Here is an 18334-nt window from a genome sequence, read left to right as displayed (position 1 = left end):
ACAAATTTGGCACAGAGACTCTCACGGCAGCGGCGCAACGCTTCGACGCCTCCGACGGCCCGGGACTCTTGCACTGAGGCTGCTCCATGGCCGGAGCTGCAGTGAGCAACTCGCCAGTCCGAAAACACTCTCCAGCCCCGCTCCCCGTCCACATCTGTCCCCGCCGCTGCTTCTGCTTCCATCCCTCTGCTTCCAACACCCGCGGCCCATGCAGTTGATATGAGTTTTTTAATTTTCGTTGATCACAGAATTTCTCACAACAGAGCGAGAGAAATTTGTGATCAGCGTGAGAATTTGGTGAAATGCGTGATTCTCACGCTCAATGCATGGGAGTTGGCAGCCCTGCCTCTCTATCCCCCTCTCCCTCTCCCTCTCCCTCCCCTCTCTCTCTCTCCCCCTCTCTCTCTCGCTCTCTCTCTCTCTCTCTCTCTCTCTCCCTCTCTCTCCCTCTCTCCCTCTCTTTCCCCCCTCTCTCCCTCTCTCTGCTCTCTCTCTCTCTCTCTCTCCCCTCTCTCTCCCCCTCTCTCTCTCCCCTCTCTCTCTCTCTCTCTCTCTCTCTCTCTCTCTCTCTCTCTCTCTCTCTCCCCTCCCCCTCTCTCTCTCTCTCCCCCTCTCTCCCCTCCCTCTCTCTCCTCCTCCCCCCCCCTCTCTCCTTTCTCTCTGTCTCTGTCTGACGCTCTCCCCTGTGTCTGTCTCTCTCTGCCCCCCCTCTCTCTCCTCTCTCTCTTTCCCCTCTCTCCCTACCACCTCACTCTCACCCTCTCTCTCGCCCCCTCTCCTCTCTCTCCCCCCTCTCCCATCTCCCATCTCTTTCCCCTAACACTCTCTCTCCCCTCTCTTTCCCCTAACTCTCCCCCTCTCTCTCTTTTCTCTCTTCCCCTCTTCTCTCTCCCTCACTTCCCCTCTCACCCCCCTCTCTCCTCTTTCTCCCTCCCTCGCTCTCTATCTCTCCCGCCCTCCCTCTTTATCTCCCCCCTCTCCCCTCTCTACACACTCTCCCCTCTCTTTCTGTCTCTCCTCTCACCTCTCTCTCTTTCCCCCCCCCCCTCTCTCATCTCTCTCTCCCCATTTCTCCCTCCCACCTCACTCTTCCCCTGGCTCTCTCTCCCCTCTCCCCTCTGTCTCTCTATCTGTCTCCCTCTCTCTTTTACCACCCCTCTCTCTCTTCTCCCTCTCTCTCCCATTCTTTCCTACCCTCTCCAACCCCTCACCCTCTCTCTCTCTTCCCCCTCTCTCTCTTCCCCCTCTCCCCCCTTTCCCTCTTCTCTCTCTCCTCACGCTCACCCCCACTGTCTCTCCCCCCACTGTCTCTCTGTCATCCTTTCCCCTCTCTCTCTCTCCACCTCCCTTTGAGAGTCTGTCCCTTCGGCACAGAGACTCTCGCGGCAGCGGCAGCTGCGCAACGCTTCCGACGGCTCCGCGGCCCGGGACACTCGCACTGTCCGGAGTGTTCCATGGCCAGAGCTGCAGCGAGCGACTCGCAGCGCCGCAAACACTCGACAGCGCCGCAAACACATCGCAAGTCCCGGCTCCTCGCATCTGTTCCCGCCGCTGGTTCTGCTCCCATCCCTCCCGCAGCCCCTGCTCTCCAACACCCGCGGACCATGCAGTTTATCCGAGTTTTGAAATTTTCGTTGATCACAAAATTTCTCACCACTGAGTGTGAGAAATTTCTGATGAGCGTGAGGGCGTGAGAGTTTGCTTGAGGGCGTGAGTCTCACGCTCAAAGCGTGAGAGTTGGCAGCCCTGGGATATGCATATACCTCCAATGTAGGAAACATTGATTCCCTTTAGGAAGAGAACCCAGAACAAGCGAATGCTTATGCCAGTACAGAAACATTATTACTCATTCATGGTGACAATATCAGTAGTTATTGATCACCTTTCATTTTCTTTGAGAAGATAATGAGAACCTTCATAACTTACTGCAGCCATATTGTGAAGGGCTTTCCCATAGTGCTGGACAGAAGGAACCGCCAGGATTTTTACTTGCCCTTGGCAAGGAAATAGTATGTTTTCAGGTGAAGTTAGTATGTGACCTAGAAAGGAAATTTTGGTGTTTCTACATACTAAATGCATTTGTCCTTTGAGTCTGGGGGGGAGGGTATGCTTTTCAAAGAAAACTGCTTTGATGATGGGGGGGGCTTCAACTTGAATGGTGATAACAATCAAGTGGAATGGTTTTTCCTGGATGACAATGTATTTCTTGAGTGCTGCAAGAATGGGATTGATTGGTTAAAGAGGAGAGTATTCCATCGCACTCACGGTATCTTTTGTTGGCCGTGAAATGCATTGGGAATTAGGGTTTGAGTCATTCATCACAATTTATCCAAACTTTGATGTGAAGTTTAGCTATCATATTCATTTGGCTGGTTAGTTGAATTACTCGTCATATAAATTCCCACTAGTCTTTTCTTTGACCGGATAGCACGGAAACAAAAGTTTTTCACTGTACTACGATACACGTGACAACAGTAAACTAAACCTAACTAATAGAAGAGATTTTAAGGATGATTATGCCATTGAATTAAAAGGATGGTGATTAAACTTTATTAGACGAGAAATAGTATTGGGTAAGCTAATGGGACTGAAGGATGATAAATCCCCGGGGCCTGATGGACTGCATCCCAGGGTCCTCAGGGAGGTTGCTCTAGAAATAGTGGAGGCATTGGTGATCATTTTCCAATGTTCAATAGATTCAGGATCAGTTCCTGTGGATTGGAAGATAGCTAATGTTATCCCACTTTTCAAGAAAGGAGCGATATTTTTTGAAGGATGTGACAAGTAAAATGGATGAAGGGGAATGTAGTGTATCTAGACTTTCAGAAAGCCTTTGATAAGGTCCCGCACGGGAGACTGGTGACTAAAATTAGAGCGCATGGTATTGGGGTAGGGTGTTGACGTGGATAGAAAATTGGTTGACAGACAGGAAGCAAAGAGTAGGAGTGAACGGGTCCTTTTCAGAATGGCAGGCAGTGGCGAGTGGAGTGCTGCAAGGGTCGGTGTTGGGGCCGCAACCGTTTATCATATATATTAATGATTTGGAAGAGGGAATTAGGAGCAACACTGGCACGTTTGTGGATGACACAAAGCTGGGTGGCAGTGTGAACTGTGACGAGGATGTTGGGAGGTTGCAGGGTGACCTGGACAGGTTGAGTGTGTGGGCAATGGCAGATGCAGTATAATATAGATAAATGTGAGGTTATCCACTTCTGTGGCAAAAACAAGGGGGCAGATTATTATCTCAATGGCGTTAGGTTAGGTAAGGGGGAGGTACAGTGAGACCTGAGTGTCCTTGTACACTGGTCACTGAAAGTTGGCGTGCAGGTACAGCAGGCAGTGAAGAAAGCTAATGGAATGTTGGCCTTCATAACAAGAGGATTTCAGTATAGGAGTAGAGAGGTTCTTCTGCAGTTGTATAGGGCTCTGGTAAGACCACATCTGGAGTATTGCGTACAGTTTTGGTCTCCTATTTTGAGGAAGAACATCCTTGTGATTGAGGCAGTGCAGCGTAGGTTCACGAGATTAATCCCTGGGATGGTGGGACTGTCATATGTGGAAAGATTGAAAAGACTAGGCTTGTATTCACTGGAGTTTAGAAGGATGAGGGGTGTCTTATAGAAACATATAAAATTATAAAAGGACTGGACAAGCTAGATGCAGGAAAAATGTTCCCAATTTTGGGCGAGTCCAGAACCAGGGGCCACAGCCTTAGAATAAAGGGTAGGCCATTTAAGACTGAGATGAGAAAAAACTTTTTCACCTAGAGAGTTGTGAATATGTGGAATTCCCTGCCACAGAGGGCAGTGAAGGCCAAATCACTGGATGGATTTAAGACATAATTAGATAGAGCTCTAAGGGCTAGTGGAATCAAGGGATATGGGGAGAAGGCAGGCACGGGTTATTGATTGGGGACGATCAGCCATGATCGCAATGAATGGCAGTGCTGGCTCGAAGGGCCGAATGGCCTCCTCCTGCACCTATTTTCAATGTTTCTATGTTTGTTACAGATAGTTATGGCTGGATAGCTATATGATCTAGGTAATTTTTTGCACTTGTAAACCAAGGCCTCTAAGTTATTTAGGTCTTGCTCAATGTACATGTGGGTTTCTCATTATTTAAGGATTTATGAATGAATTGGAACACCATCATCATCAGTGAATTGCCACATTGTTGAATTTATGGCTGATGGAAATTTCAGCCATTAAAGATATTTCCCCTAGTCTCCAGTATCTTTAATTTTACTAGTGATCTTTTGTGTCAAATTTAGACAAATATTGCCATAATGTCATCTTCTAGTATCAATTGTTTTTTGTGCATGTTTGGAGCAAGGCTGTGAAGAAGTAGGTAGCCAGGAAAAAAAATCAGTGAACAAGTTTTGATGAGTAAGCATTCTATCATCTGTGGATGAACCAAGGGAATTGAAGATCAATCACCAGGGAATCACACTGGGGTAATGTACTGCCTTTTTTTAAAACAATCTGTTATAACTCATTGAGTCCATCATTGATGGACTTTGGGGAAAAAACATTTCTAACGAAAGACCAATCATGATGAACCTGTATTCAGTGGTTGTAAAGACATGAGAATTGATCCAGGAACAGGCTGAATCATTAGCCTTACAATTAAATTTTGCTCTGTTCTAGTGCTATTCTTGGACAGCATGGGAGAATATAGTTCCCAGTGTGTCTGATTCCATGCCTCAATAAAGCTCTAAAAAAACTTTTGCATAGGGTGATTTCACTAAAGGTCACTGGAGCGTAGATCCGCACCCACGTGACCAAAAATCTCAAGTGGAGGACATTCTAGAGTTCCGGTACATGTTAGTGGATGGGAAAACACGCACTTTCCCACCCGTTAAAAACATAGAAAACAGCCAAAATATCGGGAATTATCGCGTTTGCTCGCTGAATTTCATCAAAAGTAAGGCATTGCCTTACTTTTGATGAAATTCAGCGAGCAAACGCGATAATAAACGCGATATTTTGGACCTTTAAATCTCCACGGCAAATGTCGGCTGTTCACTTCCGCTGGATTGGCACCTTCAGCTCCCTCTTTAATTTACCTTAGTTTCTATCTTTTTTTTCCCCCAGTAAATCTAGGTAGCTGTGCCTCACGGTCACCCCGACTGGCACAATAAATTGCAGATCAAAACCTGGCCGTTTTCTATGTTTTTAACGGGTGGGAAAGTGCGTGTTTTCCCATCCACTAACATGTACCGGAACTCTAGAATGTCCTCCACTTGAGATTTTTGATCACGTGGGTGCGGATCTAAGCTCCAGTGACCTTTAGTGAAATCACCCTATAGTTAATTTACTGTTGCTGTTGATACTGTCTACCACTTTATTCTCCACCAGAAAATCATCTTCATCACACCTCATGGATCAGTTTCTCTTGTTAGTCATATTATGAGAAACAGCAAATGTTGGCCATGATAACAGTGTCTAAATCTTAAGTCAGGTGATGGTTAAAACAAAAAATGGAGACATGAAAGAAATAAAGAAAGCCGAATGTTAAGATGATTATAATGGAAAAAGAGAATAAGAAATAAGATAACACAAGCATATTTGGGTATTACTGACAAGACCAGCATTCATAGCACATGGATAATAGTTTTGGGAAGATAATGATGAGCCACCATCAAGACTTAAAGACACTATGCTAATTTTATTTTATATGGGATAGGTGTAAGCCAACTCATGTTACCCTATCTCATCGGTCTACCTCTGTAATCTCATATACTTTTATTTCTCTTAGATAGAGTAGATGTGGAGAGGATGTTTCCACTAGTGGGAGAGTCCAGGACAAGAAGTAATAACCTCAGAATTAAAGGATGTTATTTTAGGAAAGAGATGAGGAAGGGGCGCCCTCCAGTTGGGTATGGCTGCCCTGCCTGCAGCTGTCTGTCCTTTCGCTTCTTTTTTAAATTTTTAGTATGTTAAACAGTGTTTTGTTTTTGGAGGACTAGTCTTTTTATATGTGGGGGATGTGGGGGGTGGGTGGGGGAAACTGCTTTTCCTAGTCCCTACCTGGGCGGAGAGGAGGCTTTCCTCCGAGCAGCGTCTTCGACCCATCCTCGCGGCCTATCATCGGGTCTGGAGCAGCCTTTCCTGAGGGGACTGGCCAGAACCTTGGCTTCGGCGGCGGCACAGTGCTGGAGCGCTATCGCGGAGCGGGCGATGCCTTGCCCGGGTTGCCACACTGGAGCCCCGGAATGCTGAGACCGCCGATGAAACATCGCAATGCTGCGGGTCTGTGGAGAGGCCAGCCGCGGGTGGCGGTGCTGACTTTAACATCGTGAGCCTGGGATCTCTTGCCAAGATCACCAATGGTGGAGCACCGTCCAGCGCGGCCTGTCGGCTTCGGAAGCCGCGGTCTCCGGTAAGGAAGTGGCCCTTCCAGGCATCCCAAGCCGCTGAGAGGGTTCTCCCGACGTCGGAGCACCATCACCCGGCGAGAAGGGCCTGAAACATCGGGCCCCGTAACGGCGACTGCAGAGGCCTCAATAGGCCCGACTATGGGTGGACAAGAGGATGGGGACTGGACTTTGTGCCTTCCCTCACAGTGGGAACCATTGTGGGGGGGATGTTTTTATATTTTATGTTACATTTCTTTATATTGTTATGTTGTATTCTTATTAATGAGCTGCAATGGCAACTTGAATTTCACTACACTAATTGGTGTATGTGACAATAAATGAACCTTTGAGGGGGGATTTCTTTAGTCAGATGGTGGTGAATCTGTGGAATTCTTTGCCACAGATGACTGTGGAAGCAAAGTCAGTGGATATATTTAAGGCAGAGATGGATAGATTCTTGATTAGTATGGGTGTCAGGTTATGGGGAGAAGGCAGGAGAATGGGGTTAGGAGGGAGAGATAGATCAGCCATAATTTAATAGCGGAGTAGACTTGATGGGTCGAATGGCCTAATTCTGCTTCTATCACTTAGGATCTTATGATCTCTCCAAGAGCCACATTTCTTCAATCTGGCTTTGTTTCCCACCCTTAAACCACGTTGGCAGACATGCCTTCGGAAATCTAAGCTTCAACTGAATTTTCTTTCAGTAATCTTATCACTTATTTTGTTCTGATCTTTATAAACCCTATTTCATTGTCAAAACTGTTGTCCACCTCTCACTATACCATAAGGGACGATCAACCCAGATCACTATGAATGGCGGCGCTGGCCTGAAGGGCCAAATGGCCTCCTCCTGCACTTATTTTCTATGTTTCTATGTTTAATAAGAGCTTAGTTACACAAGACCAGAGACCTTAGTTCTGAAGTTCCACAGGAGTGTTGGTAATCAAAAGCTGGATTGCTGCAGTAGCTTTAAGGAAAGATCTGCAGAGGTACCCAGCATCTAGACAGCTGAATGCAAAGTCAGTATATTGGGTCCTGTCAATTTCCCAACAGACCAGTCCCATCCATCCACCCCGCACGCTCCATTTTGTGTTCCTAATTGTTTACTGAGTTAAATGCAGGATGATAAATTGATCTTGTTATATCTGTCTTGTGCTCAACTCCTCTGCTATCTGCAGATTTACATTTACCATTGCACAATGATTTAAATAAAGCTCCAGGTCTCGCTGCTGAAGTCATCCCAAAAGTGGAACATATCATGAGCAAGCAAGCCCATAAATGATAGATTTTGAGGCCCAGCCTCAGCTGTCAGTCCAAAGAACAACTTTTAAATAGTGGTGATTCAGAAACATTTCAAAAGGATCAAAATATCCAAAAAATAGTAACATTACAATGCCTTCAACCAATATCAATTAATTAAACATTGATTTGAAATAAAATAAAGAAAGAAAAATAGCAAAACTTACCAGCTTTGAAATCCTCTCCATTCATGCACTGGTTGAATGACTGATCTTAACCTCTGGACTCAATGTTGTATCAAGCAGTGGAATGGAAGGTGAGTAAAATGTGCATTTGTTCTCCTGATCACATCATTCCTGATTTCAAGCATTGCACTGCATTGGTGTAGAAGGCAGGAACATATTGACCCATGTCAAGCTGTTGGCCAGCAGTTCTCTATTAAAGCCTGGCTGTGGTTTAGTACAATCCAGACTGGTGTAATAGAGAAAGGAATCCACAAGTAATACAGCTCCATGATGTCATATCATGTGTAATATTTGATAGGGAAAGAAGCTGACAGAATAATCTGCAAAATAAGAACAATCAAAATTTGTTTCTATTTTAGCCTGATGGAGTTAAGCTTGGCAGGCAATTAATGGCACAATACAACAAATAAACATACAACAATCAATAATACGTAAATTGTCAGTAATAGCAGATAACCAGGCCACAATGGTGCAAACTAGTGTGTCAAACATTCCGTCAAATGGTATCTTCTTACAGCTGGTGATATCCTTTTCATGTCTCTTGCACGTAGTATTATGCCAGGGATAGGCTAGGCGAGGTATGGCAGTTGATAGAAAGGGGAAAGGATTGGGAAATATTAAGGAAGACAGTAGGACATTTTGTGGATGGGGGCAATAGGGGCTGAGGGTGGCACAATGAACACTTTTTTTCACTATGTTAATACTCTGTCCTTTATTTTTGAAATGAGAGGGTGACTGGGATTTTTTTTAGAAACCAATCTTTGATGTGATTGTTAAATTTGAAATTGATTAAAAGAATGATATTACTTATTTATTTATATCAATAGAGAAAGTAGACGTTTAAAACAATTTTCTAGTCAAGGAACCAAAAAATATCTGTAAATGTTCTGAAGCTAAACTAATAATAATGTTGGGAAATTGATAGCTCTCTGCAAAATGAAGCATCTCAGATATCCACTTTACTGATTGAGTCACTTCTTCACAGGCAATCCATCAGGTGGAGGAAGGCGTACTTCACTCCAGATCTGAAGCTGTTGACTTGACCAGCCACAGGAGGGGCAGGAGATGCTTGACAGAACTGGTGGGGTGGGTCAGTTGGGAGGTGGACGTTGGGTTTGTGTGTATAGTCCTGATGACAGGCCTGCAGGTGCTCAGTGCCTTCCCCAATACCCCCCTCCTCTTGTTATGAACTGTCATGAGCCAGGGGATCCCACAAATGGTTGGGGGGTTGTTATATTTGTTTTTCAATGAGGCTCTGAATCGTTTCCTCCATCCTCCTGGTTAAGGGCCTGTCCCAATTTCACGAGTTATTCACAAATTCTCCCGAGTTTTCCCCTTGATTCAAACCTGCAGAATGTTCGTAACGAGTCCGTAGGAATTCGTAGATACATCGTAGTGGCCCGTTATGCTAGCTGTAGGTACTCGTGGTATCAGGTAAGTCAGGCCGTTTTTTCTAGCCCGGTAAAAAATGTCCACGAGAGAAAAAAATGGTCGGGATGAAAGAAATTGCAACTTTTTACTCGTAAGGAGGGCATCAAAATAGTTGTGGGAATTTGTAGACATACTCGTAGGAGTTCGTGAACATAGTCGTGGAAGATCGTAGGAGTTCGTAGATTGCCACGATCTTGATTTTTTTTTTAGGTCCTTTAAACTCGGCAGAGTTTTTGAATTAAGTCGTGAAAGTGGGACAGGCCCTTTAGTTTGAGGGAGTCCAGATCGATCATCTGCTGTGGTTGCCCGGTGCTGGGCATGCCCACGCCCATTCAGCAACTGCGTTTGGCCAACCAAAGATAGTCCCAAAATGCTGGAGTAACTCAGTGGGACAGGCAGCATCTATGAAGAGCAGGAATGGGTGATGTTTCGGGTCAAGACCCTTCTTCAGACTGAGAGTCAGGGGAGAGGGAGTCGAGAGATATGGTTGGGCAAGGTGTGAAAACGACAGATCAAAGCAGAAGGTAGACAAAAATGCTGGAGAAACTCAGCGGGTGCAGCAGCATCTATGGAGCGAAGGAAATAGGCAACGTTTCGGGCCGAAACCCGAACCAGACGCTGCTGAGGAAATGTAGAATTGTTCATTGTTAGCTGAGGGGAAGGTGACAAGGAATACAATCAGTACAGTTAATAAGAAAGACAATGAAAGGAGTCGGAGAAGGTGGGTGAGAGGGGACGGAGAGACGGGGGGGGGGGGACGGGGGGGGGAGGAGAGAGGGGGGGAGGGGGAGAGGGAGAGAGAGACGGGGGAGAGGGAGAGAGGGAGGGAGGGGGAGAGGGAGGGAGTGAGAGAGGAGAGAGAGAGGAGAGAGGGGGAGGGAGAGGGGGGAGGGGGAGGAGAGAGAGAGGGAGAGGAGAGGGAGGGAGAGAGAGAGGGAGAGAGAGGGAGGGAGAGGGAGGGAGAGGGGGAGGGGAGGAGAGGGGGGAGAGAGGGGGAGAGAGAGGGAGAGAGGAGAGGGAGAGAGAGGGAGGGGGAGGAGGGAGAGGGAGGGGGAGAATGAGAGGAAAGAGGGGAGGGGGAGAGAGAGGGAGGTTTACGTGAAATTAGAGGAGTGGATATTACCGCTGGGGCGTGAGCTGGGTTTGACCAACCGCCAAACCCGGTCACGTGACCACCCAAGGCCCCGCCCCCTGCTGTGTCCGGGCGACGTCACCTGTGACCCCGCCCCCTCGGCCTCGAGCTGATGCCGTTCCCTGGTCCGGGGCTCGGCTGAGGGAGAGCCAATAGCGCCATTGGATATCATTATATCAACAACAACAACAACAACAATGCCGAAAAAGAAGAAGAGCAGCGCCGCCGCGTCCACTGCTCGACCGTCTGGATGTGCTCCACCGCCCGGTACCAGCACCTCGGAGATGGCTCCGGCTGATCGGGGCCCGGTTCCTTCGCGGGCCTCGGCCTCGGCCTCGAGTTCGCTGGCCGCCGCTGCCGGTGCCGTGGGACCTGGGATGAACAAGGAAGAGCTACTGGACCGGCTGATGGAGATGTTTTCTCATCTGGACCCGAGCGTGGTGTATGTGATGTTGTCCGAGTGTGACTTTAAAGGTAATGGAGGGGCGGGCGCGGTTGCAGGCCTGGCCTTCGCTCTTGGCCCTGACCTGGACCCACTACAATCGGCCACTGCCTGTCAGAAATTGCCACTTGGTCATTGACATTGGTTTCCCTATGCCAGCCTCCTATTCTGTTTTTCTCTTTTGGAACTTTCCAGTACATTGATAGTATTTATCGACAACATCTTTCGAAAGCAAATCTCGGTAATCGAGAATCTAGATCATTCTGCAAGCACAGAATTCACACAAATGGCTGAGCATTTTCTATGAAACATGCATAGGACATAATACATTTTTTAATGGACACATTTATAGTCTAATGACCCAAAGGCGTGATGTACGCGTTCTTATTTTGAAAGTTTAAAAACCCAGAAATACTAGGGGACTGAGGATCTAGTGAGTGGGAGGAACTGAAGGGAATACACATTAGTCAGGAAATGGCGTTAGGTAAACTGTTGGGACTGAAGGCAGATAAATCTCCAGGGCCTGATGGTCTGCATCGCAGAGTACTCAAGGAGGTGGCCCTAGAAATCGTCGAAGCATTGGTGATCATTTTCCAATGTTCTCTCGACTCTGTTCATGTGGACCAGAGGGTAGCCAATGTAATCCCACTTTTTAAGAAAGGATGGAGAGAGAAAGCGGGGAATTATAGACCAGTTAGCCTTACATCGGTAGTGGGGACGATGCTTGAGTCGATGTTAAAGATGTTATAGCAGCGCATCTGGAAAGCAGTGACAGGATCGGTCAAAGTCAGCAAGGATTTATGAAGGGGAAATCATGCTGTGACATCTCCAAGTTTGTGGATGACACAAAGCTGGGTGGCAGTGTGAGCTGCGATGAGGATGCTATGAGGTTGCAGGGTGACTTGGATAGGTTGGGTGAGTGGGCAGATGCATGGCAGATGCAGTATAACGTGGATAATAAATGTGAGATTATCCACTTTGGTGGCAAGAACAGGAAGGCAGATTATTATCTGAATGGTGTCAGATTAGAAAAAGGGGAGGTGCAACAAGACCTGGGTGTCCTTGTACATGTCATTGAAAGTAAGCATGCAGGTACAGCAGGCAGTGAAGAAAGCTAATGGCATGTTAGCCTTAATTGCGATAGGATTTGAGTTTAGGAGGTCCTACTGCAGTTGTACAGTGCCCTGGTGAGATCACACCTGGAGTATTGTATGCAATTTTAGTCTCCTAATTTGAGGAAGGACATTATTGATATTGGGAGTGTAGTGTAGGTTCAAGTTAATTCCCGGGATGGTGGAACTGACATATGATGAAAGAATGTGTTGACTGGGCTTGTATTCACTGGAATTTAAGATGATGAGTGGGGTTCTTATAGAATAAAAACATATAAAATTCTTAAATAATTAGTCGGGCTAGATGCAGGAAAAATGTTCTCGATGTTGGGGAGGTCCGGAACCAGGGGTTACAATGTAAGAATAAGGGTAGGCCATTTAGGACTGAGATGAGTAAAAACTTTTTCACCCAGAGAGTTGTGCATCTGTGGAATTCTCTGCCACAGAAGACAGTGGAAGCCAATTCACTGGATGATTTCAAGAGAGAGTTAGATTTAACTCTAAAGGAAACGCTAAAGGAATCAAGGAATATGGGGGGGAAAGGAGGAGCGGGGTACTGATTTTAGATTATCAGCCATTGTCATATTGAATGGCGGTGCTGGCTCGAAGGGCCGAATGACCTACTCCTGCACCTATTTTTCTATGTTTCTATCCTGTTCATGATCAATATTTATTGAAAATTTTAAAAATCGCTGATGTTGGAATTCAAAAGTAAAAACAGAAAGTGCTGGAAACACTTAGAGGTCAGGCTACACCAGTGGAAACAGACACAGAGTTAACATTTTAGATTGTAGATCCTATGTGGTGGGAGTTAAATACTTTTATTGAGCTGATTTACAGGAAGTTCTTTGTAGTAAAGTTATTTTGCTGAGAAAGGTCTTGGGCTTATAATGTAACGTGAATGCTGCTGACCTGTGTTAAAATGTGTTGATTTTTCAAGAGGCATAGGAACTCTGCATTATTTGTCAACTGGTTGGCATGAGGCAAGAAGCAGCAAGGTGGCTTTCCAAATGTTAATTGGCTATATACAGATTTTGGACATATTTCGAATGGCTTATTATCAAACCATTTATTTCAAATTTTCAAACATGCCATCAAAACTGATTATGACTTCAACATAGACACACAAAGCTGGAGTAACTCAGTGGGTCAGACATCTCTGGAGAAAAGGAATGGGTGATGTTTCGTGTCGGGACCCATCTTCAGACTGAGAGACATAGGAAAGGGGAACGAGAGATATAGACGGTGATGTAGAGAGCTATAGAATCTTGATTAGTAAAGGGCCTGTCCCACATTCCCGAGTTACTCGCGAATTCTCCCGAGTTTTCCCCTTGATTCAAACTCGGAGAATGTCCGTAGAGAGTCCGTAGGAGTCTGTAGATATATCGTAGCGGCTCGTTATGCCAGCCGTAGGTACTCGGGGCATCAGGTAAGTCGGGACGTTTTTTCCAGCATGACAAAAAAAGTCCACGAGTAAAAAGATAGTCAGGAGGAGGAGTTCGTAGATCACAAAAATCTTGAGCCGCCACACCAAATTCCGGAAGTGGCGGCGCTGTGAAACGGCTGCGGCTCGCCTGCAGTCTGTCTGGTTTTGCTTTTTTGTGTTGTTTTTTTTTGGTCTTGTTCAGTTAAACGTTTGGTTATTAGGTTGTGTTATGTGTGGGGAGGGGGGTGGCTGAAACAGGGCTTTCTGTCTCTCTCTTCGGGGGAATGCGACTTTTTTGTCGTATCCCCCTTCTCTTCCCCGTCTGAGCTGAGGCCTAATGGCGGAGCTGGCGGCCTCCAACCTGCGACCGACCTCGAGGCTCCAGAGGTTGAGCCAGCCAGGACTTACCACCGCGAGGCTGGCCGTCTCCGAGCTGCGACGGCGTTCAGGCAGCGGCACGACTCGGCGCTCTGGTGAGGGCGGACGGCGTGGACTGAGACACTCCCGTGAGGGTGACCCGGCTCCTGGCTAGAAGGCGCTCCCGTGAGGGCGGACCAACTTCCGGCTAGAAGGCGCTCCGGTGTGGGCGACCGGTTCCCGGCTAGAAGGCGTTCCCGTGAGGGTGGACCGGCTCCCGGCTGGAAGGCGCTCCCGTGTGGGCGCTGAGACGCTGCCGTGGGGACGGCCCGGTGTGGGGCTGAGACGCTCCCGTGGGGGCGGCCCGGTGCGGGGCTGAGATGATCCCATGGGTGCGGCCCGGTGCGGGGCGGAGACGGTGCTCCGTTGGCTGAGGCGGCGTTCTGGCGGCGGGCAACCTGAATCCGGGGATCGGCCATGGGCCAGTGGACGACCGTCAGGAGCTCGCGGGTCTCGGGCTGGTGCTTGTTTTCCGGAGCTCCCGTAGCAGCAGCTGCGTCCGCTGGACTGGAGGGCGGCAGCTTCGACCAACCCCGGGCCACGGAGCTTGAACCGTGGGACAGACTTACCATCGCCCGGTGTGGTATCGCCTCAGCGAAGAGGAGGGAAGAGACAGTAACCCTAAGACTTTTGCCTCCATCACAGTGAGGAGGTGCTTGGTGAACTCACTGTGGTGGATGTTAATTTGTGTTTATTGTGTGTTGTTTATTATTACATGTATGGCTGCAGGCAACGACATTTCATTCAGACCGAAAGGTCTGAATGACAAATAAAGGATTCAATTCAATTCAATTCAATTAAGGTGCTTTCAACTCGGCAGAGGACTCGGGAAAGTGGGACAGACCCTTAAAGGTGTCAAGAGGTTTTGGGGAGAAGGCAAGAGAATGGGAAAGATAGATCAGCCATGATTGAATGGCCGCGTGGACTTGATGGGCCAAATAGCCTAATTCTACTCCTATCCTTCTAACATGAGAATAAATGAATGAAAGATATGCAAAAAAGTAACAATGAGAAAGTAACCAGGCCATTGTTAGCTGTGTGTTAGGTGGAAACGAATTACGAACAATGAGACACCAAGACGACTTTGAAGCTGGTATGACTTGGGTAGGGGAGGGATGGAGAGAGAGAGAGAGGATGCAAGGGTTACTTGAAGTTTGGAGAAATCAATATTCATACCACTGAGTTGTAAGCTGCCCAATCGAAATATGAGATGCTGTTCCTCCAATTTGTGTTTCGCCTGAGGATGTGGCCAGAGGATCTGGGGTGACAGAGGAACTGAAGGATATCCACATTAGGCAGGAAATGATGTTGGATAGACTATAGGGACTGAAGGCTGATAAATCCCCAGGGTCTGATGGTCTGCATCCCAGGGTACTTAAGGAAGTGGCTATAGAAACTGTGGATGCATTGGTGATAATTTTCCAATGTTCTATAGACTCGGGATCAGTTCCTGTGGATTGGAGGGTAGCTAATGTTATCCCACTTTTTAAGAAAGGCGGGAGAGAGAAAACAGGGAATTATAGACCAGTTAGCCTGACATCGGTGGTGGGGAAGATGCTGGAGTCAATTATAAAATTGAGATAGCCGAACATTTGGATAGCAGTAACAGGATCGGTCTGAGTCAGCATGGATTTACGAAGGGGAAATCATGCTTGACTAATCTTCTGGAATTTTTTGAAGATGTAACGAGGAAAACGGACAAGGGAGAGCCAGTGGATGTAGTGTACCTGGACTTTCAGAAAGCATTTGATAAGGTCCTACATAGGAGATTACTGGGCAAAATTAGGGCACATGGTATTGCCCCTATTGGGGGTAGAGTGCCTACATGGATAGAGAAGTGGTTGGCAGACAGGAAACCAGAGTAGGGATTACGGGTCCCTTTCAGAATGGCAGGCAGTGACTAGTGGGGTACCGCAAGGCTCGGTGCTGGGACCGCAGCTATTTACAATATACATCAATGATTTGGATGAAGGGATTCAAAGTAGCATTAGCAAATTTGCAGATGACACAAAGCTGGGTGGCAGTGTGAACCGTGAGGAGGATGCTATGAGAATGCAGGGTGACTTGGACAGGTTGGGGGAGTGGGCAGATGCATGGCAGATGAAGTTTAATGCGGATAAATGTGAGGTTATCCACTTTGGTAGCAAAAACAGGAAGGCAGATTACTATCTAAATGGCGTCGTTGGGAAAAGGGGAAGTTCAACGGGATCTGGGGGTCCTTGTACATCAGTCTATGAAATTAAGCATGCAGGTACAGCAGGCAGTGAAGAAAACAAATGGCATGTTGGCCTTTATAACAAGAGCCCTAGTGAGACCACACCTGGAATATTGTGTGCAGTGTTGGTCCCCTAATTTGAGGAAGGACATTCTTGCTATTGAGGAAGTGCAGCGTAGGTTTACAAGGTTAATTCCCGGGAATGGCGGAGCTGTCATATGCTGAGAGAATGGAGCAGCTGGGCTTGTACACTCTGGAGTTTAGAAGGATGAGAGGGGATCTCATTGAAACATATATGATTGTTAAGGGTTTGGAGACGCTAGAGGCAGCAAACATCTTCCCGATGTTGGGTGAGTCCAGAACTAGGGACCACAGTTTAAGAATAACGAGTAAGCCATTTAGAACTGAGACGAGGAAACACTTTTTCTCACAGAGAGTGGTGAGTCTGTGAAATTCTCTGCCTCAGAGGGCAGTGGAGGTGGGTTCTCTGGATGCTTTCAAGAGAGAGCTAGATAGGGCTCTTAAAAATAGCAGAGTCAGGGGATGTGGGGTGAAGGCAGGAACGGGGTACTGATTGGGGATGATCAGCCATGATCACATTTAATGGCGGTTTGCTGGCTCGAAGGGCCGAATGGCCTACTCCTGCAGCTATTGTCTATTGCCTCACTCTGACTTTTCTGTCCAAGGCCTCCTCCATTGTCAGCGTAGGAATGGGAAGGGAAATTAAAGTGTCTATCTTTGGTTTAAACCAGCATCTGCAGTTCCTTCCTTCACGTAACTTCAACATACTTGTTTTGGGATTTAATTTGTTTTTTATTTTCAGTTCAGATAATTTTTGGCTGTTAAAAAAACCTATTGGTTAATTCTTGGTTTCCACAACTAACTAATGACAATAATACATGCATATTCAAAATCTTCCATTGCCACCCACTATATTGGTCTATAGTCAGTTCATAGAAAGCAAAAAACATGGTTGGTATTACAAAATATATAGCCAACATATAGGGTTTTAAATATTTGTTAATGTCCCTATTTTCTAAGTGAGTTTTCAAGATACTTTTTCAGCTATTGTCAATTAAAACTGGAAAATGGAACTGTGCAAAGACTCGGCTCGGGGTGTGTGAAACTGTATTATAGAGGTGCATTTGCCTGTCTTGATCATTGAATGTAATGTCAGGGCTCTCGCTTAACTTTTTTCCCCTGTTGCCAGCCGGGCAACCTCGGCAGCTTTATAGGTTGCCAAATCACACTTTAGGTGGTCATTTAAGACGGCTTGCATGACGCGTGCGATAATGTGCTCGGACGAAGTGTGTAGTTACCAGTCGTAATTATGGTCAATGAAGCATTCACATATTATTTCTGCTTCAAATAAAGTCACAAACTAAACATATTCACCAATCAAGACATGATATATACCACAATGACATGCAGCAAAATTACAATATAGTATCTCATCTCTTTTTACACATTGCAATGAATGTAATTTCTATTATCTCTTTCCACTTCCAAACAAAAATATGGTTATTCAGCGTATGATCAACTTTGGTGAGACCAAGTGCAGGCTTGGCGATCACTTCGCACAACACCTCGGCTCGGTTCGCAATAACCAACCTGATCTCCCGGTGGCTCAGCACTTCAACTCCCCCTCTCATTCTGAATCTGACCTTTGTGTCCTGGGCCTCCTCCATGGCCAGAGTGAGGCCCACCGCAAATTGGAGGAACAGCTCCTCATATTTTGCTTGGGTAGTTTACACCCCAGTGGTATGAACATTGGCTTCTCCAATTTCAGGTAGTCCTTGCTTTCTCCCTCCTTCCCCTCCCATTCCCAGCTCTCCCACAGCCTACTGTCTCCGCCTCTTCCTTTCTTTTTCCCACCCCCCACCCCTCCCGACATCAGTCTGAAGAAGGGTCTCGACCCGAAATGTCACCTATTTCCTTCGCTCCATAGATGCTGCCTCGCCTGCTGAGTTTCTCCCAACATTTTCGTCTACCCATTCACACAAGTTCTGTTATCCCACTTTCCTCACCCACTCCCTGCACATTAGGGGCAATTTTACAGAGACAAGTTAACCTACAAAGCCAATGCATCTTTGGGATGTGGGAGGAAACCCACACGCTTGCAGGGAGAATGTGCAAATTCAACACAGACAGTGCCCAAGAACAGGATCGAACACAGATCTCTGGCGTGTGAGGCAGCAAGTCCACCAGCTGTGCCACTATATTTTATTTTCCAACACACAAAAAATTATACGTTGATAACTTTGGTTATTAAAAAAAAAAAAAAAAAAAACAATTTTCAGTCTTAAATCTCTAA

The 18334-nt window shown here is 46.7% G+C and overlaps 2 protein-coding genes across 6 annotated transcripts in view; one reads left to right on the top strand and one right to left on the bottom strand.

Annotated features, from left to right (window-relative positions):
* The window catches only part of pds5a (PDS5 cohesin associated factor A), a 185147-nt gene extending 176982 nt beyond the window's left edge, over window positions 1–8165 (bottom strand). For 4 of the 5 annotated variants that reach the window (XM_055637378.1, XM_055637394.1, XM_055637400.1 and 1 more), the window contains exon 1: window positions 7828–8165. In XM_055637378.1, coding sequence (XP_055493353.1) covers window positions 7828–7852 — 25 coding nt within the window. In that variant the 5' untranslated portion in view covers window positions 7853–8165. The remainder of the gene's footprint in view (window positions 1–7827) is intronic. The other variant, XM_055637419.1, reaches the window with a different exon arrangement.
* A 2432-nt stretch (window positions 8166–10597) lies between these two features.
* The window catches only part of n4bp2 (NEDD4 binding protein 2), a 70777-nt gene continuing 63040 nt past the window's right edge, over window positions 10598–18334 (top strand). Inside the window, exon 1 of the mRNA XM_055637365.1 lies at window positions 10598–10882. Within this exon, the coding sequence (XP_055493340.1) occupies window positions 10606–10882 (277 nt within the window). The 5' untranslated portion in view covers window positions 10598–10605. The remainder of the gene's footprint in view (window positions 10883–18334) is intronic.

Source organism: Leucoraja erinacea, chromosome 1 (genome assembly GCF_028641065.1).
Source record: "Leucoraja erinacea ecotype New England chromosome 1, Leri_hhj_1, whole genome shotgun sequence".
In the NCBI taxonomy this organism is placed as follows: domain Eukaryota; kingdom Metazoa; phylum Chordata; class Chondrichthyes; order Rajiformes; family Rajidae; genus Leucoraja; species Leucoraja erinaceus.
This window is presented reverse-complemented; position numbering and strand designations above follow the sequence as displayed.